General features: G+C 32.8%; 5 protein-coding genes across 5 annotated transcripts; 2 read left to right on the forward strand and 3 right to left on the reverse strand.

The window, feature by feature from the left end:
• Positions 1 to 1,997: 1,997 nt before the first annotated feature.
• HELRODRAFT_185246 (hypothetical protein) lies at positions 1,998 to 6,590 on the reverse strand. Its single transcript, XM_009012131.1, has 7 exons — positions 5,924 to 6,590; positions 5,773 to 5,835; positions 5,114 to 5,353; positions 4,850 to 5,012; positions 3,155 to 3,331; positions 2,813 to 2,941; positions 1,998 to 2,538 (listed from the first exon to the last, which is right to left on the reverse strand). Exons 1-7 carry the CDS (start codon positions 6,260 to 6,262, stop codon positions 2,420 to 2,422), a joined length of 1,230 nt encoding a protein of 409 aa, XP_009010379.1. The 5' UTR covers positions 6,263 to 6,590; the 3' UTR covers positions 1,998 to 2,419.
• An 859-nt stretch (positions 6,591 to 7,449) lies between these two features.
• Positions 7,450 to 8,655, forward strand: HELRODRAFT_166983 (hypothetical protein; the record flags this gene model as incomplete). The annotated part of the gene is made up of 3 exons (XM_009012132.1): positions 7,450 to 7,517; positions 7,840 to 8,364; positions 8,436 to 8,655. 3 exons carry the CDS (start codon positions 7,450 to 7,452, stop codon positions 8,653 to 8,655), a joined length of 813 nt encoding a protein of 270 aa, XP_009010380.1.
• Positions 8,656 to 14,562: 5,907 nt separating this feature from the next.
• Positions 14,563 to 19,253, forward strand: HELRODRAFT_190072 (hypothetical protein). The gene is made up of 2 exons (XM_009012133.1): positions 14,563 to 14,696; positions 17,562 to 19,253. Exon 2 carries the CDS (start codon positions 17,575 to 17,577, stop codon positions 18,709 to 18,711), a length of 1,137 nt encoding a protein of 378 aa, XP_009010381.1. The 5' UTR covers positions 14,563 to 14,696; positions 17,562 to 17,574; the 3' UTR covers positions 18,712 to 19,253.
• Positions 19,254 to 20,035: 782 nt separating this feature from the next.
• Positions 20,036 to 20,260, reverse strand: HELRODRAFT_71363 (hypothetical protein; the record flags this gene model as incomplete). Its single annotated transcript, XM_009012134.1, has 1 exon — positions 20,036 to 20,260. One exon carries the CDS (start codon positions 20,258 to 20,260, stop codon positions 20,036 to 20,038), a length of 225 nt encoding a protein of 74 aa, XP_009010382.1.
• Positions 20,261 to 21,139: 879 nt separating this feature from the next.
• On the reverse strand, positions 21,140 to 21,367 carry HELRODRAFT_151766 (hypothetical protein; the record flags this gene model as incomplete). The annotated part of the gene is made up of 1 exon (XM_009012135.1): positions 21,140 to 21,367. A coding segment is annotated over one exon (228 nt), but the record flags the coding sequence as incomplete, so codon positions are not given.
• Between the last annotated feature and the right edge of the window lie 5,085 nt (positions 21,368 to 26,452).

Genomic DNA, 26,452 nt, shown 5'->3' on the forward strand with positions numbered 1-26,452 from the left:
GTGCTAATAAATTCAACTTTCACTTTTCATTTTAAAAAAGAACATATAAAGTCAATAACCAGCATCAAATTTCAATAGTTCGATTACTTACGGTAAGTACGGAGTTAAATTTCCTTGCTTCTTTTTAATTTATATCTCTGTTTTTTATTCAATTCAAACTTGTCAATCAACTATTCATATATCTAATCGCCTACACATCCATCTTTGCTTTCGCATATTTTTATATCTATTTTATCTATTTGTAGAAACATATAAAGTTTTTTTTATATAAATAAATATGTTTATATATATATATATATATGTTTGTAAAATATATATATTATCAGTGTTGTAAAATATTTAAATACTCAACAAACATTTGAATATTTTAGCAACCCTGTATATTATAAACAATGGAGAAAATAGAATTTTTCAGTGGGGGATGATTTCAACATTTTAAAGTTGATTATCTTTTTGGTGGGAGATAATTTAAAAAAATTTTAAGTTGATGACCTCTTTATTTTTGCTTATTTCAGTTCACTTTATTACTACAGTTTGCACAAAATCTTCTTCAATATTTTCTACTTTCATTTTCTGGTGGGGGTGGGGGTCCAAAACCAGCATTGGACAATAGTCGCTTCCTTTTTATGAGAACAAATAAATGAACAGATGGATGGGGGACTGGATGAATACGTAGAAAGAAGTATATAAAAAAAATGGTTATCCATACAGAGATGAATGAATAGATGGAAAAATGAATGAATAGATGGATGTATAGATGAATGTATAGATGGAGGAATAGATGGATGAATAGATGGATGAATAAATGGATGTATAGATGGATGAATAGATGGAAGAATAGATGGAAAATGAATGAATAGATGAATAGAAAGATGTATAGATGGATGTAAGGGTTCGTTCTTTAACTTTTATTATTAATTCAACTTCGCAACAAGAACAAGTGCGTTGTAACAATTTCTCTATTACAACGTAAAATACAGTTTGTAGTGTAAGGCAATTAACAATAAATAATAACCGACGTTATGAGTCAATATCTCTAATTAATTAATTAAACAACGTTATGAGTCAATATCTCTAATTAATTAATTATAACGTTTTAGAGTCAATATCTCTGTATATATATATATATAATTCACAATTCGTCGGTTCACGAATTCGCCAATTTTTCCTTCTGTTCGCAAATTCGCCAATTAGCCTGTTCCAGCACTAATTCTGATATCACACGTAATATTACAAAGTTCGAGTCTCCACGTCTCACGTAATATACTTCCGAGACTCCACAATAACTCTCGCGACGATAATAATTCCTGAACTGAAATTCTGAGCCTGTTGACTGTACCTTCCCAGCGCTTTTATAGACGTTTGGCCGCTATCACTCCCATGGTCAGAAACTGCGACAAGTTATTAATAACTCACGCAAACTGAGTTATTAATAATTATTTGACCTTGAAGGACAGTTAAAATATTTTTAACCAACTTTTTTTTAAACACTTTTTAACTTGCAATCACCACGGCCACGAGATATTATTTTCTTGTTTACTGGTTATAGAATTAAATCGTATAGCGCTACACTGAACCCTGACAGATGGATGTATAAATGGATGAATAAATGGATGTATAGATGGAGGAATAGATGGATGAATAGATGGGAAATGAATAAATAGATAGATATATAGATGGATGAATAGATGGAAAAATGAATGAATAGATGGATGTATAGATGGATGAATAGATGGATGTATAGATGGATGAATAGATGAATATATAGATGGATGTATAGATGGATGTATATATGGATGAATAGATGGATGTATAAATGGATAGATATGAACGGATGCATGATTGGGGGAATGAACTGATGAAATCCTTTTAACATCACTGAAGGTTTGATTTTTTTTAACCGGTCGCTAATCTTTTTTGCTCGTCATTTTGGTTTGCCCATTTTTCTAAATTTTTACAAAAATGGTTTGAGAAAAAACTCAAATAAAATTATTTTTTAATCAGACATAATTTCTAATATAATAATTTCACAAAAATTCATCATATTTTTTAATTATTTTAAAGTTATAACATAATTGAATAACACTTAACTCTCTGATAAGTAATCATTTATTCATTGTTATATCATTGTGTCCCATCATTTCATCATATCATAAACCCAAGTTCACATTAATTCAGCGACATTAACCTGCATGACGGTGCCTGCCACTGCACGTTCATTAGAAACTATTTCCCGGTCACCGAAGACAACCACACATATGCAATGCAATCCCATCTTCAATCAACCTTTCTACATGTTCACACTCCCACCTACTATTCAAATATAACTAAATCAATTAAATTTGTATTCAAATACACCTCATAAGATGCACATATCATATGGGCAAGTGACTAAGATCAAAATCATAACAAACGAAATTTATTTTTTTTGGAGACAAGGAAGATGCAAGAAGAAGAAGACAAGGCCCCCAGCAGCCAACAACACGCCTCCGATGTGGAACGTCACGTCAAAATCTTGACTCACGTCGTACACGAACCCTGTCGTGGGGGTGATGGTTCATGACAGACACTCATTCAAACTTTTCTTATCAAACGTTTTGGAATGTTATAAAATAATATCGATGATAACAATTTATCAGCTGCTTTAATCAGCTGTGTTTTATGGACCGTAAGGTTTGAAAAAATTATTTTCATAAATTTCAGACTTGCAGTCAATAAATAGATGAATACCTCAACCCAGAACCAAAATGTTTTGCACGCCTTATTTCCACCACTTGATTTTAATTTGTTTCAATTAAAAATTCTATCGAACCGGCCATCGGGGTGCCAATGAGCGTTGCAATCCCTCTGATCATCACCAGCACTCCAAATGCGTTCGTCAGTTTCTCCAGGCCTAGCAAATTGCAGAGGATCGGCGGGGTGACTGATATCCACGTGGCTATTGCAGGATTTGAAATTATCACTTCAGTTCAATTGTGCTTAATTTAACGATGGTGCAGTTTTTAAAGTTGAATCAATCAATGCTATTGCTCATCAAGATACAATTTAAAATAAAACAACGCATGGACAAAATTAAAAATGCTACTAACATATATTGACTTTTAAACAAATTTATTTATTGATTTCATAATTTAAATAATAGTTGACTGACCAACACAGAAGCCAAAGACAACAGCAAAGATGCAGATTGTTGCGAAGGAAGTAAAGAACGTGTTGAGCAGGCACATGACTCCAGCCAACGTAACTGCCACGTTGTGCATCAGCAGCGTGTTCAACCTCGGAATGTTTGCAAGAGTACCGGACAACAATCGGCCAACAATGTTGGCGATGCCTTTCCAATTTTTTTCAAAAGTATAATTTTTCTACAAATTTACAATAAATAAATTAATACGCTGCAGTGATGATACATCATTTGATTTTGAAGACCTCCATTGGACTCACTGAATTAACTTGTCTAAAGTCAACAAACGTTCGTTCAACGAACGTTTCCTAAACCTAACCCTGACGCTAGCTTACCCTTAATATTATTATAAAATTATATTTTATTTTTCCGAAATAGCTTAAAACTGAACGTTCGTTAACAAACGTTTGCTAGCTTTTCACAAGTCTAAATTAACATTATTCCAAATTTAGTTATTCGTTCATTTACTAAAAGGATTCACATTTACTTCTGCAAAATTTTTCGTTTTGTTGCGTGCGTTTAGTACTCGCAGTCAGGAATTCATAAAACTCATGTAGTTTTGAACTGTTATTATTGAAGGTCGTGCTTGCATCCACCTTGGTTTGCAACACTGTGTCCCTGGCTAAAAGGTCTGAGTTATATTGAGGAAAGTATTTGAAAGAAAAGTTTGAGTTCAAAAGACCAAAATATTTCAACAATTAAAATAGTAATGGATCGGGTAATAAAAAAGATGAAGATGCCCAGCAGTGTTCTTACGTATTGTGTCTGGATCCGGCTACACTTCGCGAAAGAGAACCCAACGATGTTTCAACGAGTTGCTATGCAGGCCCAGCAAGCGCCATGAAACGCAAATAGGACACAGTGAGACAAGTAAAAATACTGCTGGCCATTCACTGCATCCCTATTATCTCCAGCCGTTTCTATATTGCTGGATACCGATAGGCTGGGACGACAGAGTAAGGTTGAGGATCGGCGCAACTCTTCCTCATCATAAACCAAGTTAAGCGACCAAACTGACTGATAGCTATAAGCCCGCAACAATTCCAAATGGCTATAGCAATGGGCGTGTGGCGAAGCAGCAGGTTTGGATTCACTGGTCGAAAGCTGCAGTCACAAACCTACGCATAGGCGGCTCAGAGCATAAGATTGCTCTCTAATGGATTAAAGCAGCGGCAGAGTTTGGCAGCCCTTTATATGATCAGTCTGTTCACCTTTGTTGAGGAAGAGGTTAGAGAAAGTGCCTTAAACATAGTCTGCTTCACATACACCTTTGTCGACTCACCGCGGTTGACAAGAATCCTACTTAGTGGTCACAAGAAAACTAAACAATAAACGGACGTTTTGGATCCGGATCGACCTCGTCAGTCCCCTACGTGCTTACAGTCGCCGGTCTGTTGATCAAGATGTGGTCATCTCCGCACCAAATTTAAACTTAAATTACTTAAATTATTTAAAATATATTCTCCAAAGCATTTATTAATTCATACTGTAAATTAATTGATTTGGATCATTTAAGTCTGCTAAAATTTAACCAAACAATGCAACTGGAAGAATACAAAATTTCAGCCTAATCGAACTATAAGAAGTTATCGAAAAATCGATTACAAATTTGCTTATCGAAATAAACAAGCAAACAAACAAGCAAGCATGAAAAAATGTTGTTCTAACCTATGATTGAAATCAGGAAAGCTGCGTTGTTTTCAGATATGTTTAAGTAGATAGCCCTTTCTGCAATGTACACGAAAGGAATGTAAGCACCGATTGATGCAAAAAAATTTCCAACCAAAATAAGAGCAAAGTTTGGGTCTTTCAGCAAAGACATATCAGTCATCTTCAAATTATTAGCATTTCATATAAAGCTAAAAATTCATTACAATTTTAAATTGATACTTTAATATTACTGTACAACATCTACTTTTAAACATTGCCAACCTGAGTGAAAGTGTCTTTGAACTTTCTCGTCACCAGAATGCACTTACAGCAATAAACTTTTTCATCGCCAGTTTCTTCTTCTTTTGCTCCAATTTTGGGCAGGGAGGTGGTGCTTTTTGTATACTCAGCGATGTTGGCATGCTCGGAATATTCTGGAATGTTAAGAACGCTTCCGCTGTAAAAGATATCCTTTCGTTGCAGTGGAATGATCTTGTGCTCACCAATTGAGCACCCCGAAAACTAAAACATGTGGTTATTTATTTTACGATTGTATCAAGAAAAACAGATAACGTAAAATAATTAAAATGGTTTTTATGTTCTGCAAAGGTTTTAAACACAATGATATTTTTTAATTTCTGCATATTTAAATGAAAAAATTGAAATAAACAAAGAACATGAAAAATTTTAATGGATTTTATAAAGATAGCAACAATAAGCATCAAGAAGTTTTTGTAAAAAAAAAATGCATATAAAATATAAAAAAAAACAAAATAAACATTTTTAAAGCTGTTATTTTTAAACAAAATTTTTAGGTTAAAAATTAACATGTAGTGTTCACAAAGAAATAGCATTTATTTTAAAAGTAATCTGAAATAAATCATTTATTTATCAACGGTTTGTGAGAGTTTTTAATTGATACAAATACAAATATATGATACCCTTTTCGAATCTGTACGATTTCTGCGATATACTCGGTTTTCACCAACTATCCCTGCAGATGACTATCATGAGAATCGGTAACAAAAAAAGCATTTGAAATTTTAAATGAATATTTGTAAATTTTTATGAAATTTTTAACATCTGACTTACGTTACTAGAAACAACCTCATCAATTTTGTCGACGTCAACCTTACATTCCAAGTTGTTTGTTAGGAGCTGGAATTTTTCAGACTTTTCAACGTTGTTGTCGTCCTTTCTGTGAGTAACACTTTTTATCGGTCTGAGCAGCAGACCAAGAATGACTCCATTGAGAGATAACCCAGCTATGATGTACATCGCATTTTTCCAATCATAGATTTCTAGAAGCCACCTGCTGAACGGGGCGAAAAGAAACGTGCCAACACCTGTCCCACAGACAGCGATACCGGTGGCAAAGGCCCGTTTCTTGTCAAAGTAATAACTTACACAAACAACCATTGGTAAGTACATCAGACCAAATCCAATACCTAATTATTAATACATTTTATATGAATGAGTTTTTATACAAATGAGTTCTTATGTAAATAAGTTTAAAAAAAAATTAAAAGTCTCATAAACCCTTTCAATGTTTAAAGGAATCAATACAAAGCCAAACGACGCATCACACCCAAAGCATGTGATATGAAGGAACTCTTTCGTCATATTCTAGCCTGATCATTACAGGCACTGCGATACAGCAACAGGTAGCTTTAACCACTAGGATATCGTGCCTTCAAAGTTTATTCTATATGCACTTTGAAACTTGTTTAGAAAAAAAATTGGCAGGTTATTTTATGGTATGGTATGGGTGGGTATGGGTTACGGGGGCTTGGTCCGGTTGGCGTGGTTCGAACACCATCTTTACTAAACTCATGTCTATCGTACGCGTTGTGTTGTGGGATGTGGCATATAAGCAGCTCTGTGTTTGTCAGAACTGCATATTAAAAACTAAAAATAAAATTCACGCAATCTCAAAGCTTTTATTAATTTTTAATTTCATTATTTTTCGGTTTTTTGTTTAATTAGAGTGTTTGATCATTTCGAAGGTATCTCTATTGAAGATTTAGAAAAAACTAAATCAGTCATCAAATAATTATACAGTTTTTATCCATCCCCAACATTTCATGGGGAAGAACAACTAAATATTTTTTTGTTCTTTTTATGTTTTCTAACAAGCAAATCTCTGCACATATCGGTCATTTCCAAATATAAAGAAACTGCTATACTGAAACCAAAGTTTAAGGTGTGCTATTTGGTACCACCCAATGTATTTAGCAACTAAAGACTTTTTTCGAATCTTACTTACATCTCAAAAATGACAAAACAAAGTGTCACTGGTTATCTCCTCAACTATCTAAACAACTATTCATTTTTAAAACTACTACAACCAGTTCAACCACCGCAAAACTTGAGTCCTCTGTTGTACACGTAATTTATGAAATCTACCGAATTTTGAGCGTTATATATATATATGTATATGTGTGTGTATACATATATATATTATATATACATATATGTAATTATTGATGAAAATCACAGCATGCTAGGCGTTAGTTAACTTCCTGTTTAACTTTTCATGGCATGCAAAATATTTGCATGATTTTTGCATGATTTTTAAAAGATTTTTACGTGTATTTTGATAACTTTTTGTTGCAACAATGACGGGTAGAAATACAAAGAGTGCCAACAAAGCAGCTGCTTGTGATAAGGAAGGCATTAATGTAGTGTGACGATTGTTCGGTGACGTTCTTGGTTCCAAGCATGTATGATGAAGCACTTACTTCAATTATAGCATTCAGCTGCGTAAGAATTTTTTGTTTTGCATGTTCTGGCTCGTCACCTATCGAGAGAATTGTCTCCGAAAAAATTGAAGCTGGCAATTCAACAGTATTTGATGAGATGAAAAAAATGAAAAAATTGGATATTAAACAGCAGATTGACGCCGTCAAAACTATTATTGATGAGGATGATGGTAAACTTTCGAGAATGGATGCTTCTGGGTCAAAGTTATGAGATGAAATGTTGGTTTTGAAGCGTCAAATGAACAGATCTTTTTTGGTAGTTGTCAAATCTGAAGTTGGTAGAAGTTTGCGAGCAATCAATAATGATGTGAAAAGTGTTCAAATAACGCTGAACAAGGTTGTCGAGGCAAAGAAGAGGAAAGCCAACATAATGCTACTCGGATTGAAGGAAGGTGCTGATGATGATGACAGGGTTCATAAAATAATTAACCATTTAACTGATGGAGTTTTTGGTCTTAAAAATGTCTTGAAGGTGATACGATTAGGAAAGAAAGGAGACAAAATTGTCAGACCAATTTTCCTCAGATTTGACGATGCAAAAATTAAAGAACTTATCTTCAAAAATATACGTAGGATGAAAACTTTAGATGATAGTTTGAAAAATATTCGGTTAAGTCATGACCTGACAATTCAACAAAGGAGCGAATTGAAAAAATTACTTGATGATGCCAAGAGGAAGAAGGAGAGTTGCAAAGAGGGTTTTTTATATCGAGTCATAGGGGAGGTCGGGAAATGGAAGATAGTTCAGTTTTTTGCAAAAAAAGACTCAAAGTAGTCGATAATAATGACATGGATGACAGAAATCAAAATGGCAATATTATGTTTGGGTTACTTAACGTCAGGTCAATTATGAAAAAGGTTGACACTGTTCATGAGTTGATTTGTGATGGTTTGGATGTCATGGTGCTGACAGAAACTTGGCATGGATTGGATGGTAATTTTGCAATTGGTTTGGCAAAGCCGCCTGGGTTTCAGTTTGTTGATTATATAAGAGAGCATGATCCGGGTCATGGTGGTTTGATAGTTTACTTTCGCAAAGAGTTCAAACATATAAAAAGTTAACTTTGCCATTGATTAGTACGTTTGAATCTATCGCAATCAGATTATCAATAAATAAAAGCGTATTCATCTTGCTAGCTATGTTCAGACCTGGCTCAGCTCCAATAACAGTTTTGTTTTATGATGAACTAGTTTCAATCTTGGAGTAACTAACAATTTTAAACTCAGACATTTTATTGATGGGTGATTTCAATATGCATGTTGAGAGAACTGCTGATCCCCAATCTATTCGCTTAAAAGAAATATTTGCTATATTTCAATTTGTAAATCATGTCAACGTTCCTACACATACCCTAGGAGGTACATTGGATTTAGTTGTAAATTCGCATGACTTTCCAGTACTTAATGCTAAGATCTATCCTAGTGGAATAATTTCGGATCACAGTTTCATTAAAATAGAAACAATGATTGTTCGGCCAGCTTCTAAAACAGTGATGAAATCAGTTAGGTCATGGAAAACAGTAAATGAGGAAAAATTCATTGGTGCTATTTTAACTTCACCAGTATCAAAACCATGCTGTAGTGATGACGTCGAAAAGGAACTAACAATGTTTAACAACGAGTTAAAGAGTATTGTTGATAGATTTGTGCCTGTTCGATTAATCTATGATAGAGGTGAGCGTATGGCACCATGGTTTGATAATGATTGTAAAAAAGCTAAACAAACATGTAGAAAAATAGAAAGAAGCTTCAGAAAACTGTCGACAGATGATCACCGTAATAACTGGATAACTTCCATAAAAGCAAGAACCAAATTATATTCTGACAAACGTTCAAATTATTGGAGAAATTGGTCAGCAAAAGCTTGAGAAATAAATGGCAGGCAATTAATATGGTGTTGTGTAGAAACAAGAAAAGTTTAATGTTCGATAGTGATGTTGGTATTACAGCCCATCATTTGTTATAGTTTTTCACTGAAAAAGTTAGCAAAATCGTTCAGTCTATCAAAGTTTCTACTCAATCAACAGATGATGGTGGGCCACACAATGCTGTTATGTTTTCATCTTTCCCGATGGTCAGTGAAGATGAATTGAAAGATATTATAATCAAATCCCCGTGTAAAACAAGTTCACAGGAGTCATTCCAACTCACATCTTATAAAGTATTTGAAATTTTTCATCAAATTTCTCACCAGCTTTGTTAATTGCTGCTTTCAATCAGGTGAATTTCCCTCCTCTTTCAGGTAAGCTGTGGTTCTCCCCGTCTTGAAGAAAACAAGTTCTGATGTAAATGATGTTAATAATTACAGACCGATATCGAATCTTCCATTCATTTCAAAAATTATGGAACGTGTAGTGGTTAAAAGTTTTTTGAAGTTTTTATCTGAAAATAACCTACTGCCTTGTAATCAATCCCGTTATAGGCAGTTCCATTCTACTGAAACAGCATTGTTACATGTTTTGTCTGGTTTGTTTTTGGCGATGGACGTCCAGCACTTATCGTTGTTATCGTTTTTAGACATGTCAGCAGCATTTAATTGTGTAAACCATGATGTTTTGCTGGCAAGACTACGTAACGATTATGGACACAGTTTATAAATGGTTCAGGTCGTATTTGACAAACCGAACACAGCAGGTTTCGTTTAACAATTCAGTGTCTGATGTTGCCTTGGTAACAACAGGTGTGCTACAAGGATCAGTTCTGGGACCAATTATTTTTATTTTGTACACAGCAGATATAATCAAGATAATTTCCTTTCATGGATTCACTTGTCAAGCGTTTGCCGACGACATTCAGGTTCTAGTCATTGGTCCTCCAGGTTCGTTTCGTGATGAAGTTGATAGATTTGTCCAGTGTTTGAAAGAGGTTAGATATTGGGTGTCATCAAACTCGCTTAAGCTCAATGAATGTAAAACCCAGTTGCTACCGGTGGGTACGTGGCAGCAGTTGTCAAAACTAGATTTCTGTTTTGTTGAGATGGGAGATGTAAAGATATCATTATCTGCAACTGCATCAAATTTGGGAGTTTTACTTGATAGCAATTCATCGATAAAAGACTACATTAAGAAAATATATACATCAAGTAATATTTATTTAAGAAACATTTATCGAATCAGACATTCATTGGATAGATCGGCATTGGTGACGCTGATTCATGCTTTTATAACATCGCGAATTGACTACTGCAACAGTCTGTTTTAAAAACTTTCAAGAAGGTCAATTGCTCTTCTTCAGTCGATTCAGAACAGGGCTGCAAAATTGGTAACTGGCAGGATGAAGTTTGATCACGTGACGCCCATCCTGGAGGAACTACACTGGTTGACAATAGATAAAAGATTGCTGTACTTGTGTTTAAATCACTGAATGGGATGTCATCAGAATATCTCGTGAACAAATTTTCAAAAAAAATGTCTGCGTCGTCTCATCTACGGTCAGATGATATGAATTTGTTGACAATACCGGTTTCACACTTGCAGATTGGTGCACGGAGTGTCTCTGTTGCAGGTCCGACCGTGTGGAACAGCTTGCCACAGTCATTGCGATCATCCGGACATTTAAAAAAGAACTAAAAACATATTTGTTCACTGTTAAACTTTGATAATTTTAGTTAAGTTTTTTTTTCAATTTTTTTTTCTTATTATTAGTATTGTAGATTTCTATGTTTATATAATTACGATAGCGCCTTTGAGAACATTAAATTGGCGCTATATAAGTTTCTTATTGATTGATATATATATATATATATATATATATATATATATATATATATATATATATATATATATGGGTATAGATGCGTGAGTGCGTGTGTGTGTTTGTGTGTGAGCGGGAGTGCTTGCGTGAGAGTGTGTGTGGGTAAGTGTGCGTGAGTTTGTTTGGGTGAGTGTGCGTGTTTATGTGTGTGTGAGTGTGCGTGTGTCTATGTGTGTGAGTGTGTGCATGTGTATGTGTAGATATGTGTATATATGTATATAAATATTGTATTCTAGGAGCGTTAACCAGGGTACAGCGGGGGTGTATGTGGAGGGGCACATATCTATGTGTAAGATGTCCATTCACTCGGCTGTCCCCTGAGACATGTGGCCACGCCCTATGTGTGTGGCCATATTTATTTATGTGTCTATTTATTTGATTGTGTAAGTGAGCGTATGTTTCGTTTCCAGATCATTTCATTTCATCGATTCTGTTTCTTCAGTTCTGTATAACAGTATTGTGATATGAATTGTAGTATGGTGCGTGTTTGTAAGTATGTGTGAGCGTGAGTTTATGTGTATGTATTTCATGACATTTTTGTTACATCTATAGTTAGAAATTTTAGTTAAGGGTGGCCTATCCACAAGTTTATCTTTTTTGGTCATCCTTCAAAAATAAATAAATAAATAAAAAAAAATAAATATATATAAGTTTATGCATGATATAACAAAAAAGCTTTTTTCGGTTTTCTTATACCATCTTCGGTGTTCGAAGATGGTATAGGAATAGCTTTTTTGTTCTATCACGCATAAAATAAACAAAAATTTTAGTTTTGAACTCAAGAAACTTGAGAATGATTTATCAACCGTTAGAAAAATATAAAAATTGAACAGAGAGTTAACTAACGCCGAACATGCTGTGATTTTTATAGATAATATATATATACCAGCTTAGTGTAATTATTTAATAGTAAATAATATTTAAAACTAAGATGTTTTTAAGTAATTTACAGAAACACATTTTGGTCGATAGAGACGTACTTTTACTCTGCCGGATAAAAAAATTAGTAATTCGACTTGAATCTACAAGTACGTGAGTTTATAAAGGGGGAGAATTTCCTACCATCAAAATTGTTATAAAATTGCAAATGTAAGCATCTGGTTATAATAAAGTGGTTTATTTAATAACAAATTTAAAATGATAAATAGAATCGTTCACCTCCTAATATGCCATAAACAAACATCATGCACCCAATGCTTGGTGAAAAAGTGCAGAGGACAAATGACATCGATACTACAAGACTCCCAGCAACCACCACTGCTCGACACTCATATCTTTGAACGAGAGCTGCTGCCACAGGAGCTAAATCATAAGAAGGATTGTAAATTATAATTTAACTTTTAAATTATAATGTAGTTAGTTTGGCGGCGAGATGGTGTTATGGTTAGGGTGCTAGTCCTGCAGTTTGCAGTGAGTGGGTTCTAACGCCAATCACGTGCTAGGTGTGCTATGTCTGAGAAATGTAAGAGAGAATTGAAGATAATAATAATAATATTTTGCAGTATGTTTGTAATATAGCAGGCATTCGTTTGTAATGGTGTGTACCAGCCGAAAATCAGACATTTCTATTCAATAAATTCAATAAATAAAAAGTTTAGTAAAACTTCTAGAAATTAAGATAAATTGAAAAACTTTATCGCATGTTATCATGTTATGTAAGTTAGATGTTATTAATGTTGACGTTGAATACCTTAATGTGATCCAAAAAATGTAGAAATTATTTATGTAATATAATACTTTGCTGTATATATAGGCTGTGTCATAATGTTATATGTAATGCAACGCTGATGCATGTGGTTGTTGTTAACGTTGTAAATACATAAATATAACAAAATGTTCGTCCATAAATATGATAATGACGCAATAATAATTAGCATAATAATAATTATTATTGGCAACTCGGTAAAATTATCACATTGGGAAATAAACATTAGATGTCAAACTTCCACTTAGCGCTATATAAATGTTGATACTAATTATATACAAAGTGTTTAAAATACAATTTCATACAAAAGATTTTTAGCTAAACTAAACGCATGTGAAATAAACGATATTGTTTTTCAGATAGACCCGCTACACAAACCGAAAACAAAATGCGATCAAGAACAGATCTTTAAGACGTACCAGAAGACTAGCAGACCCCAGCAAAGAGTTTACCTCAGAACATAATCTGCTGGCTCTGCCTGAAAGAACTGACGTTAATCGATAATCTGACTGAACTCCTGGCAACAACTGATAAAAATTGAAGTGGCCAATCAAACAGCAATGAACCAAGCGCTTAAATATCTTTAAGAGGACGGAGAGATTTTAGATGGGTCAGTAATTTTTGGTGCCGTTAATATGAAGACCAGCATTTTTTACCAACAGTCAACCGGGCCTTTTTGAGCCAGACAGAAAAATGCCACTAGCAAAAGTTACATTAATCTCCAGTTCATAAAACGGCAGCAGAACCTCTAGCGGCTCTATGGGAATAGCTGTAGGAACAGTTTCTGTAAACATTTATCAACTCATTAGCAGTACAAAGACTAAAACAGCATACGCTATCAAACCAAAAAGACGAGAAATCTAATAGAGTACCGTTGGAAGTGTCAGCCCTAACAGTATTGGCCTTATCAGTGATAAGGATTTAAACCGTTATATTTTAAAATTTAGAATAGCTATTTGCATCAGTAATAATAGATAATTGAAGTCAGTGTGAATGTTTCCTGGTCAAATTCCAGGTAAAGCAGTATAGATCGATTTTTCGTTATGCATTCAGTACAGTCCAATTTTTATTCTTAATTCATTGGTATACGATTAACACAAAACAATTATAGTTAATCTCATTTTGTTTAAAAAAATTTTACATATTTTTTCATGAACGTCAATCTAGAAAAATATTTAACATTTAACAAAATTTAAATTTAACATCTGGAAGGGAGGGAGATGGAAAACCACTTTGCTCCCCGTAAGACGAGGTCTACGTGTGTTCTAGATAAATTGTGCTTAGATATTTTAATCATATTTTGTTACGTAGTTTTCTATAAATTTTTTGAAGCGCTTGCAGTACTAATCATTATACATTCTACACATAACATATATATAGAATATGTTATTCTACATATATGTACAGTGTACACATAACGTATTTTTAAATTATTTAAAGCGCATCTCTCTCACGCTAGAGTTCAAGTGTTTACAACTTCACTCACGAATATTCTGTTTACTGGTTGAGCACGTGCTTCTCTGACTTGACAATTTTCGGTTTACTTTTATCCTGATTGGTTAGTTGCCTTCTGACGGTTCAAATAAGTAAATAAATAAATACGAAGTGTTAGCTGTCTGAAGTGTTAGCTGAAAAGTCGGATCAGGTTTTCTGTAATTGTAATCTCTTTATTTTTTTAAAATGTAAGTTGTTCAGTTAGATGATTTTTATAATTTTTTTATTTGATTTTTAATGGGTTGATTGATTTTAATTTGACTTACATTTATTTATTATTTATTTATCCGTTATCGATATTATTATTTTATAGATTCCATATTTGCTGTTTCACAGCATTATTTTTAAGTTAAAAAAAGCAATGCTTGAAAGTTTTAAAAGTTTAAAATTTGAATTAAAATGCTTCAAAAGTTAAAACTTAAAAGGGCAAAACTTTACATTCAGGACTACAACATTTGTTTACATTCACTATCTCTAATAGAGAGTTAAATAAGCTCCTCCTACTGCAATTCGAAAAGTACATTGAGATTAACATTAAAATAGATGCATGCGCTTTTGCGTGTATAGGTAGATAGATTTTTTTAATGATTTGTTTTTTATATTTATATGTTTTTATTATAATTTGCACGTATAATTTGGTAAATTAAACCTTTAATATGTTTTTATTATAATTTGTACATATAATATTACACATATAATTTAGTAAAATAAACCTTTTATATGTTTTAAATTGTTTAAATCACTAACCCTAACCTACCTGGTCAATTTGCTGTATGCAAACAGACAAATGTCACAACAATAATTGAACCAATCAATAGTTGTTTTTTCGTTTATTTTTTGTTAGCGCTCGACCAGGTCAGTAAATGTCACGCCATCGTAATGCTTTCCTAAATATTACAACATTGATTTATAATTTAAGGCTTAAATTTTAACATTAATCTAACGTTTTTCTAACCTAATGTTTTTCGAAATATTATAACATATATTACTTGTTATTATAAGTCATTATAAGTTAATGCTTAAACATTTATAAATTATAAAATTATTTAATTAATATATTACTATGTTAACTTATTTAAATACGAAATAAATGTTACTAAAAATTTTCTATCTTTTATTAATTTATTTTTATCTCAATCAACTTTCTGCATATTAGTAGGAGGTGCTTTTGTAACTTTCTATTAGAATTAGTGATAGTGATGTAAACAATCGTAAATGTAAACAAATTTTAACATTATAGTCCTGAACGTCTATCATGATATATAAATACAAATACGGTTAGTAGTGCTCCTGTCAGTGCAATGTGCACTGTAACCGATAGCTATTGATTACTTTTATTATTTGTGCGCTATGCATATTTGTCCTGCTTTTTGTGCAACTAAAAACCAGTAGTGAAATATTTAACAAAACAGTGTATTTTTAATATTAAATTTTAAAATTTGAAGCCAAAGATAATATGCATGGGTACTCACTTTAGCTCTATTTTTTTCTTCATGCTTCTAACACAAATACACCAATAAAACCATTTTTTAAACTTATTGCAATTTTAGTCATGATTATGATTCTAGCAAAACACATCTCAAAAATTTTAAATGCCAACATTTTATTTAATTTGTTAATTTGCGATATCAGTGATGATTATGATTCAAACAAAACAACAGATGACAACGCAGACTGTCTATTTAATTTAACTTTATATTGTTGTCATATACTGGATATATACATATATATAAACCAGTAGTGAAATATATATATATATATATATATATATATATATAAACCAGATTTAAAATATATGTTTACCAAAACACATGCAAATCTATGTGCACTAAAAAAAAGTATGCATTAACAGGTCGTCCAGTGCATAGCACACTGACTAGCTTTTACTTGAAATTCAGCACTAAGTACTCATGAAAAATTACTATGTTCATGTTAGATACTACAGCATATCTTTTTTGCTTCATTAGTGGTCAACAATATACAGTGTATTCATGAAAATTTACTAGGCTCGTGATAAAATATCACAACTTTTTTTTTACTTAGCTAATGGCATTTATGTACCATTTTATAACATTTATTGCATACAATATACTATAAATTACTGGGTCCGAGGTAAATGTCATCCCTTCTCTGGTTTAACCTCCTAAGTGCATGATCATAGTTTAAGTTTGGGAAGAAAAGGGAGAACTGAATTTTTTTACAGCATTTACAAATTTGAAAATGTATATTGTTTCATAAAGTTTTGTTTACTGTGTCTTTAGCAATTTAGCAATTCTTCAACAGTTCAGCAGCCTTGTTTACTGATTCATCTAAAATAAACTAATTTGTTTAATTTGAGTTTTGTTGAGACAAAATTTAACCTTGGGGTTTTTCGAATATTACTTATTAAAAAACAACTTTTTAACCCCTTCCTTCCCTTCTCTCTGTAACGCTTCCACAACAAATGCCACTTGACATAAAAAAAATTTTAATCTACCTACCAAACTCTGATTTTATAAACTTTTTTCAAGTTCTTTTATTAGATTTTTTCAAAAATTAAATAATTAAAAATTATTTCCAAGAAATATTTATCATTCAAAATTATTATCAGTATTTCATCATGACACTATTCTAAAATTTTTAAATTTAATTAAAAATGAATGATAAATTAAATTTTCTATAAATAAAGACGAATATCAAACTCCCAGCTGGAGCGTTACATTTTATTTGAACAGTTCCTATTTTATTATCTAATGTAATATGCTTGCTTTCAGGGTTGATACTTATTTTTCAATCAATTAATGGTTCTTAGTTTGCCCAAGTCTAAAAGGTAGGATGGTATTTGTTATATATGCAGGGAAGGTTAAGTTGCAGAGTTAAAAGAGCTCTTGAGTGATAAAACTAGATAGCAGAAAAGCAGAATTCATGTTCAGTTTTCATTATTTAAGCCTGTTTAAATCATACTAAAATATTACTCTATTGTTCTCGTTGGTTGTTTTAGTTTCAGATGTTATAATTTTTCTTTTGTTTTTTCAGCTCATTGTCTATCCATGGCACCAAAAAGCAAAAAGAGAAAATTCAATAAAGTAGACAAGGATTTGAATTCTTATAAGGAGGCTGATCCTGATCCAACTTCAGAGGACTTTTTGTATGATGATGTTGACAAATTTCATCTTGATCAAGAAAAGATTTTGTTATCAAAAACTAATTACTATGATAGGAGATCAGATTCAAAAGTTACAGATGAAATCTTGGGAGTTGCTTCCGATAGTGATGAGGACGATGAGAAGATAGAGGAATACGAACGACAGCTGAAGAGATTCAAAGGTTATGCAGATTACGAAACTCAGGAGGTGGACAAGGCATCGGACAACGAGGAAATGCCACAGCTGGAAGACGACCTGCCATCAGATGCTGATGATGATCAGTTGGAGGAAAAAGAGGCCCTGCAGCTTCAAAAAAAATTGAACAGTTATTTAGATGAAAATGATTTTGGTTTATCACTAATTCAATCTGCATGCAGTAATGTTTCTGAATTTAAAAATATTCAAAATAATTTATCGGATTTAACACTGAAAGAAAAAAAAGTATTGTTGCTACAGGAATCCCCGGAATTGTTCAAACTTATAGATGAGCTGAAATCCAAACTTTCTTTGATTTTAAAGGTTTATTCAAACTTTAAAGCCCGAAGTGATGGTACAAGTAAATTTCATTTAAAATTATTGTTGGACTATTGTGCCAACTTGAATTTTTATCTAGCTCTTAAATTTCAAAGAGAAGATGTAACAAATCACCCAGTCATTGACAGAATTTGTTATTATAGCGATATATTAAAGTCATTTGCCAAAGGTGCATTGGTCTCGATGACTTCTAAAAATATCAACAAGTCAGCTGAACTGTCTTTCCTTGCTGACGAGTTTCAGAAAATTGAAGATGATGTTGAAGATGGTGATGAAGTAGTTGATACAAGAAGAGGTATAAACAAAACGATAGAAAAGAACAGAGGCCTGACACCCCATAGGAAAAAAGAAAACAAAAATCCACGTGTGAAGCATAGAAACAAGTATCGTAAGTCAAAGATTAGAAGGAAAGGTCAGATTCGTGAACCTAGAAAAGAATTAGTGAAATATAGTGGAGAGATATCGGGGATTAAACCAGGAATTAAAAGGGGTATAAAGATGAAGTAACACTGATTAGAATAGATATTATTAGACATGTCCCTCCAAACAATAGATTTAGAAATAATTAAGATGTAATGTGACTAACCTGTCAGCAAACAAGTTCCTGTTAAGAGAGATCCAAGACTTGCTGTTAAACTTTTGCTGGATTTGAAATAGTCTAGAAACTCGATGTAAAATATTCCAAACGTGAATGTGACACCATCTATCAGTAGATGTGACATGAATGATGCAAAAACAATGACCCATCCATACCCTCCATCTGGTGGGGTGCTCACTTCTACATTTACAACTTTATCATTTTTTTCTTTTGGATCTTCTTTCTTAACATGTCTACCATTGTTTTTGTTGATTTTTGAAGTCATTTCAATAAATTGTTATATGAAAATTAATTTAATTTTCTTGTTAACATGTGTAAATAAATATATACAAACATGATTCCAAATTCGACTGCGTTTAGATTGTACACTACAATTTTTATCAACAAAGATATCTGATTATTGCATTAGTTTCTTATGTTGCTTGTTAAATAAACGTGATACAATATCGTTGAGTGCATACGATTAGATAAAAATAAACAACTACTTAAAAGCAAACATCTTGAAATCTCTTGAAAAATGAACTCTGTATTTGTAAAAAATGTTGTTACAAAATTGTTTTGTCTTTTATTTTATCTAGAGGTTTACAATACTAAAATCTGGTAAACGGAGCATTCTCTCGCAGAGCGTTTTTTTCTAGAACGAAACGATGATTGTGATTGTTAGTTATGGTTTGCGTGAAGCTTTTTTGGCTACGTCCCGTTTAAGCGCTGTTTTGCGTATCAGAACCATGTTCGTCAACCGCTTGACGCCAATTTTGGTTCCTTCAGCTTCATGGATTTAATCACGACAACAGGCATGAGTTATATCTAAAATTTTATATTTAAAATGCCATTCATTATGTTGAAAGTTTTATTTGTAACTAGATTACCCGGCAGACTTCGTACTCCTTCAATCGATAAATAAGACCTAAACTTTTGTATAAAATAACTTTAAAAGAAAAAACGAATCCGTATTTAATAAAAAAGCTTATTTTGAATGAAGCATGTAATTTTATTATTTTTTCGACACATCATGTTGGTTAAATAAAAAATAGGGTTTTCTAGCTAGGTGGCCCGACAGACTTCGTACTCCTTCAATCGATAAATAAGACCTAAATTTTTGTATAAAATAATTTTAAAAGAAAACGAATCCGTATTTAATAAAAAAGTATATTTTGAATGAAGCATGAAGTTTTTTTATTATTATGACACATCATGTTGCTTAATTACAAAATAGTTTTCCTGAAATACTGGCTATTTATAATGTTCAAATTTGATATTGACAGACACATGTTTTGTGAAGGTTTTCCGACGCGCGAACACGCAACATATAATCATCCATGCGCGAAATAGAAATTTTAAATTGATTCTGCAAACTTCTAACGATTGTCCTTGCGATTTATTTAAGGTCATCGCAAAGGCCAGACGTACTGGAAATTTTAGGCGTTTAAAATCAAATGGTAAATCCGTTGGAATCATCGGTATCCGCGGGATCAAGACATTCTCTCCTTTGTATTTTCTTTTTATGACTGTTGCCTCAATGACGTTATTCGTCTGCTTTTTTACAGCCAGCCTTGTTCCATTGCACAGTCGAGGTTGATTAATGTTATACTGCACGATGACAACTGACCCTATTTTTAACTGCAAATTGTGAGGTGGTAATCCAGACAATTCCAGTAAATTAAAAAAAATCTGTGGGATAGTCGACTAAGTCATTCTGGTTCATAACGGTGTCGACTGATTTAAAGGAAACCAACTGTCCGGGAAGAAAATTCTGAATGGTCGCATTGAGATCCTCAACATCTTTATTTTTTGCCGCCAATATTGCTCGTTCACCCAGCCAATCATGGTTATTAAACTTTTGCGCTATATCTGCGAAAACACGCTGAATAAGCTCCTCTTTTGAATCTGTGATGTGGCAGAAACCTGTGGGTAACGTGATGAATCCGGTCGAGGTGTCCACTACAACTTTATTATTTCTAATGTCTAACAACTCCTTCGCAAACACATTTGCAGTTTTATCTTGTTGCAAAAAAACTCCGATGTTAGTTGTTAATTGGAGTCTTACATACTGCTACAAATTCGATGATTTTAGGCATGCATTTAATTCATCGGCAACATTTGATCGAGGAATAACTGGAAGAGTCTGACGAAAATCACCTGACAACAGAATCATGGCTCCACCAAAAATATTTTGGTTCTCACGAAGATTTTTCAACGTTCTGTCCAGTGCCTCAAGTGACTTTTTATGGGCCATTGTGCATTCATCCCAAATAATCAATTTGCATACCTATAGGGTATTGCCATTGCACTATTTTTGGCGATGTTTCAAATTGGTGTTTCGGTGATTTGCATGTTTAATGGTATTTTCAATGCAGAATATGCAGTTTGCCCGCCTTCTAGCAAAGTCGCAGCTATTCTAGATGAAGCCAAAGCTAGAGCAACATCATTTTGCGATCTAATCCTTGCCAAAAGCAATAAAATTAGGAACGTTTTTCCGGTTCCCCCGGGAGCATCAAGGAAATAAATTCCACCAGATATACTATTCCCAGCTTCTATCAAAGTGTTGTACGCAATTTTTTGTTGTTGATTTAATTGTGGAACATTTGTACGAACTGTTACGGCCAATGCTTCAATGTCGTACTCTTCTTCTCTTTGAAACTCGTGGTTTAATGCATCGTGTATATAACGATTTGGTGCTGTCATTACCAAACACGACAATACTTTATTTGCCATCAATAAACACATATCTTCTACCATGGTCAATGTCTCATTGTAAATTTCTGCAGTCATATTTAGTGCAGGGTAAGATTCAAGGTTTGACGGCGCACACGATGACAACAGCCACTTCGTAAATGGTAGGTGAATAAAACCTCCTTGTATGTTCACCGGCAAATTTTTTGTCAGATGGCATCCGGTCCAATGCTTTTTTAAACATGTTTACTAAATTGTTATTTTGATGAACATTTGTAATTCATGGACAATGGTTCTCTTCACTGTTGGACTGTGAACACAACGATTATCAACTTCTGCATCTGAATTTCCCATAAAATAAATTTGTAAAAATTGATAATCTATATCAAATACTGGTAACAGTGTCCTCAGTAAGTGACAAATTTGTCCTTGTATCCGAAATTTTCAAAAATTTGTCGATTCATTATTTCCGATATATATATATATATATTTTAGAACATATCAAATATTATAAAAAAAATATTCTGGTATAATACCTTGAAAGTGTCCTGTATAATATTTGTAGCGCTAAATGATGTCATCTGAAAACTGCTGTTATATTTCTGAATGTTGGCCAAGAAGTGCTTAGAATCATTTCCAATCCAAGAAACTAATGATCGTAAAGAATCTGGTTGTGGGACCAGTTGTGGCAATTTTACTTTGCCTCTAGCACAGCATAATCCAGTATACTCGTGAGTGTATTTTAACGCCTTACGATATTTACAGATTATTTTTATTTCCCCAATTGTTACCGATTTGTCGACACAATAATCAATTGCCGGATCATGGTAGAAGACAGCTCATTCAAGAATCACAGGAGCATTCCATCTGCGAATTCGCTCAATTTCATTATGTCGTGCTTGCTGTTGTTGTGTTTGATATGCTCGAACTCGTTGCATTCTAAACCTATCTTCATTACCACTTACTGAATAACGCAATTCTGATACAGCAATACGACTATTTTCATGATCTGTATCTCTTTGGTCGTTAGTGCGGTTAGCACCTGAGGTAGCTTTTCACACATTTGATTGACTGCGACGACCTAAATCAGGTCATGTTCTCCGACGGCATCGTAAATTGTAAATAATCAAAGTGAGAAAATTTCTTGCTCACTTAGCAGTAGTGTCAAAATCACAAAATAGCCAAAAAAAGAGCACATTACTCTAATGTCACTATCACAAAGGATCAACAAAGTAAAGAAAGTTCTCGTATAAATAGATATCGTAACACAATATTGTAATACTTTTTTCCGTGTTCTAAAGTGCGACAGCATGGATTGACATTGGATAGAACTTTATTGAATTTTAAATTTTGAATATTATATTTTAAATATTATATTTTATAATATCACTATCACAAAGGATCAACAGAGTAAAGAAAGTTCTCGTATTATTTAATCAATATCTGCTGTTTTAGGATTTTCCCAACAATTATTCAAATTTTTCTCATCTTTTAAATCTTTACTAGACTTCCACGAACATTTCAAGACCAAGATAAGATAAATCCGTTCAGCCGTTCCCAAGTTTTAGCGAGACTAACGAAGAGCAATTGATTTATATATATATATATATATATATATATATATACACTGCATGATAGTTTGAATTGTGTGCCGCTATTAATGTTGATGTACAACGTCCTATTGACGGATCTAGAAAACTATAGAGGAGGCGGGGCAAATTTTTTCAAAATTTGAGCGGGGAAGCCGAATTTTAGAAAATGCTTTAATGTTTTGACGGAGGGACCAACAATTGTGACCGATTACCTTTTTTGCTTTTCAAGTCATTTTTTGCCAAAAAGTCACTTTTTCGGTTAAAACTGTTTTACTGCCTTTTAAAACAAAAATTGCTCCTCACAACGAGTTAGGCATTATTCGCAACACACACACATACATACAACATGAAACACATACACACACTCCCACCCGTAAACACAAGCATACACACACAATAGCAAATGCACACACAAGCAAATGTCCCCTAAATACGCCACTGACCATTGATGCATCGATGTATTGTATATGAATAAGAAGAATTAAGAACCAACATCCAGTTTGGGAGGAGGAGTTTGCTTGAAGACCACCCTCAGTTCGAGATGGATGCAGACGGTAAACTCATTGCTGCCATTTGCCATTGATTGCGTCTCCTTGAAAACTGCCTCATCCATCCTTCATAGTAACGCCGCCAGAGCCATCTTGGAGTCATATATGGCGCCAGTGCTGCTCAACGGATGGCCTCCACCAACCCCTAAAATAGATAAATCTAACTAGACAGTTTGGTACGACGACTGCACAAAAGAAATTGTTTTAATAGAGCCATTGCGCGAGGAAAGCTTGCACTGTAGGAAGAAATTAGGAAAAGGGTAAAACACACATATGAAAAAATTCATCAGAAACATTTTTGCATTTTCTTCATTTACATTTTTGTTTCAGTAAATTACTCATTTGTCCATTTCATTAATTTTGTTATTTATTCTTATATTGTCTATACTACGATGAGCATACCAGAACACACTCAGGGTTTGTTGGGCTGAGTTTTAACATTTAACAGGAATGAAAAAACAACATTTCAAGCAAAAATGACATGAAGCATAAGCTAAAAATTTTAGATTAAGATTAAATGTGATGGCAATACATCCATTGGCTTTCATTAACATCTACAAAATTGCAATTCAATAAAAATGTCAATTTTTAGTAAACACAGGCGACATTCTTTATTCACGTACATTACAATACGTCAACAGCTAGATAGTTATAAATAGCAGCATAAATTCATAATTTTAAATAAATAATAAATTTTAAATAAGCGATTTCGAAAAACAATTTTATTTCACTATGTAATACAATTTTATAATGTTCGTCTGATCTTTTAGAAGGTTTGAAATATACTACACACTTACATTTTTTAAAGCAAGAATACAAAAAAATATAAATGCCATTCCAAATGGATGATTATTATTAAATAATTGATCTATAATTGGAAAAAGCAGAAAAAACATTTTGTGCTCCAACAACTGTAATGGAATATAATTGAAATAATTGAAATGATTACATGTTCGGAAACTTTATTTCATTTCATAAATTAGTTGGCTCTTATTAAACCTCTGCTATCTATTGCATCCCTTTGTAACGTTTTGTAATGCTCTTCTGATTCTGAAATTTCTTCTGAAAACAACAGAAAGCATATTGAAGAGATAATTTATTAGAATGTTAGTTAAAAACATTATCAAGTTCAGTCAAGCAAAATATTAAACAAACAATGCTTCAACTCTTTCTATTCTTGAAGAATACTGCATTGACTATAAAAAGAATAAAAACAAATAAATCGGTACATACCTTGTACTTGTGAAATTTTAATTCTCAATTTTTTGGTGAGAGCCTCTGAATCATTTGTTCTTCTTTCCATCTTAATTTTAATAGTGATTATTATATAAAACAACTTATTTGAATTAATCTTTACTTGTGTAGTTTAAAAAGGTGGAACTGCTTAAACTTTTTATGGTGTGCCATATTTATATATTATAAAATGCGCATTAGTGTGTATGTACTGCGCGCATACTCTGGACCAGAGATGTTTTCAAGTACCTTTTCTTAAGTACAAGCACTCACGTCTTAAGTACAAGTACTGAAGATCAGTGCCCGATTAAAGCAAGGGCAACATGGCCTCTTCTCAAAAGAGCCCTCCTTTCAGGGATTTTTAAATTTTTGTACATAATTTTTACCGCATCTTTAAATGTGATGACATTTGAACAAATCTTTATTCGCCGGGATAAACAATTTCAGCAAAAAAGTTTCATAAGTTTCTATGAGTTTGTCTGCTGAAAAAGCTTTTCTTTTATTGGCATTTGATTAAATTTAAGAAAAAAATCTGAAAAAATTACGAAGGAAACAAAAGAACCTGAAACGAAAAATTTTTAAAACGGAACTAAAGAACCGTGAATGAGATCATATTTGAATATCGTAGCGCATTATTTTTATAAAATTTTAAACTAGCTATTTATTTTCAAAATATTTTTGAAAACTCATTGAAAACAATAAAAATTTTAAGTTATTCAAGTTTTTTGGTTTAACAAAAACCGTAAATAAAATATTACAAAGAAATCAGATTTAAATATTGTAACACAATATTTTTAAAAATTGTCACTTTCAACTCAGCAAAGTATCATTTTAACCCAGGAGCCAAACAGAGTGTCCACTGGCGTACCGAGGGGGGGGGGGGCGAGGGGGGCGGACCTCCGATTTGGAGGGGGCCTCCAAAAAGCCAATTACGAAAATTATTAAATAATTTATTTATTTAGTAAGTGTATAGACGTGATTTTGTGTTTTTATTTTTTAATATATTTATTTATAAATAATCTGTAGTAATGCATATACTTAGTTAGAATAAACGCTTTTTTAAAATCCTGACCGAATTGGTAATCCACGTCTATTTTTAGTCGGACATTGACATCATTATACTTGAATGTGATTGGTTGATATAGTTTTTGGATGAGTCGGCTTTTTCAAACTTTTTTTGTTGTCTGTTCCGTTTGTTTATTAGAGTGAGTTTTAAATTTTATTTATATATTTATCAATCTCTTCTTTAATAAGTTTAAATATAACTGCTATCTTTCAGGTAAGAAAAACAGAAAATATACTTTCACCCACCGGTACTGACTCACTAGTTTAAATCTAAGGTACAAAAAGTGTTGATAGGTAAAGACGGATATCTGTTCTCCTCGGTTTACGTGACTGATGTTACACCATTCTTTTTCACTTTTAATTTTTTAAATTATATTTTAAGCCCTGAAGTTAAAATAAATTATTAGAATTAAAACACTATCAACTTTTAGATAGATACGTGATCATGAAGAGACATCATCCAAGTGGAGCACAAAAACGAAAAATTTTGAAAAGTAGAAGAGCAGAAACCGAAGCTCTGTCGGATCAATGCTAAATTG

This window comes from Helobdella robusta (assembly GCF_000326865.2).
Source record: "Helobdella robusta unplaced genomic scaffold HELROscaffold_10, whole genome shotgun sequence".
Taxonomy (NCBI): Eukaryota; Metazoa; Annelida; class Clitellata; order Rhynchobdellida; family Glossiphoniidae; genus Helobdella; species Helobdella robusta.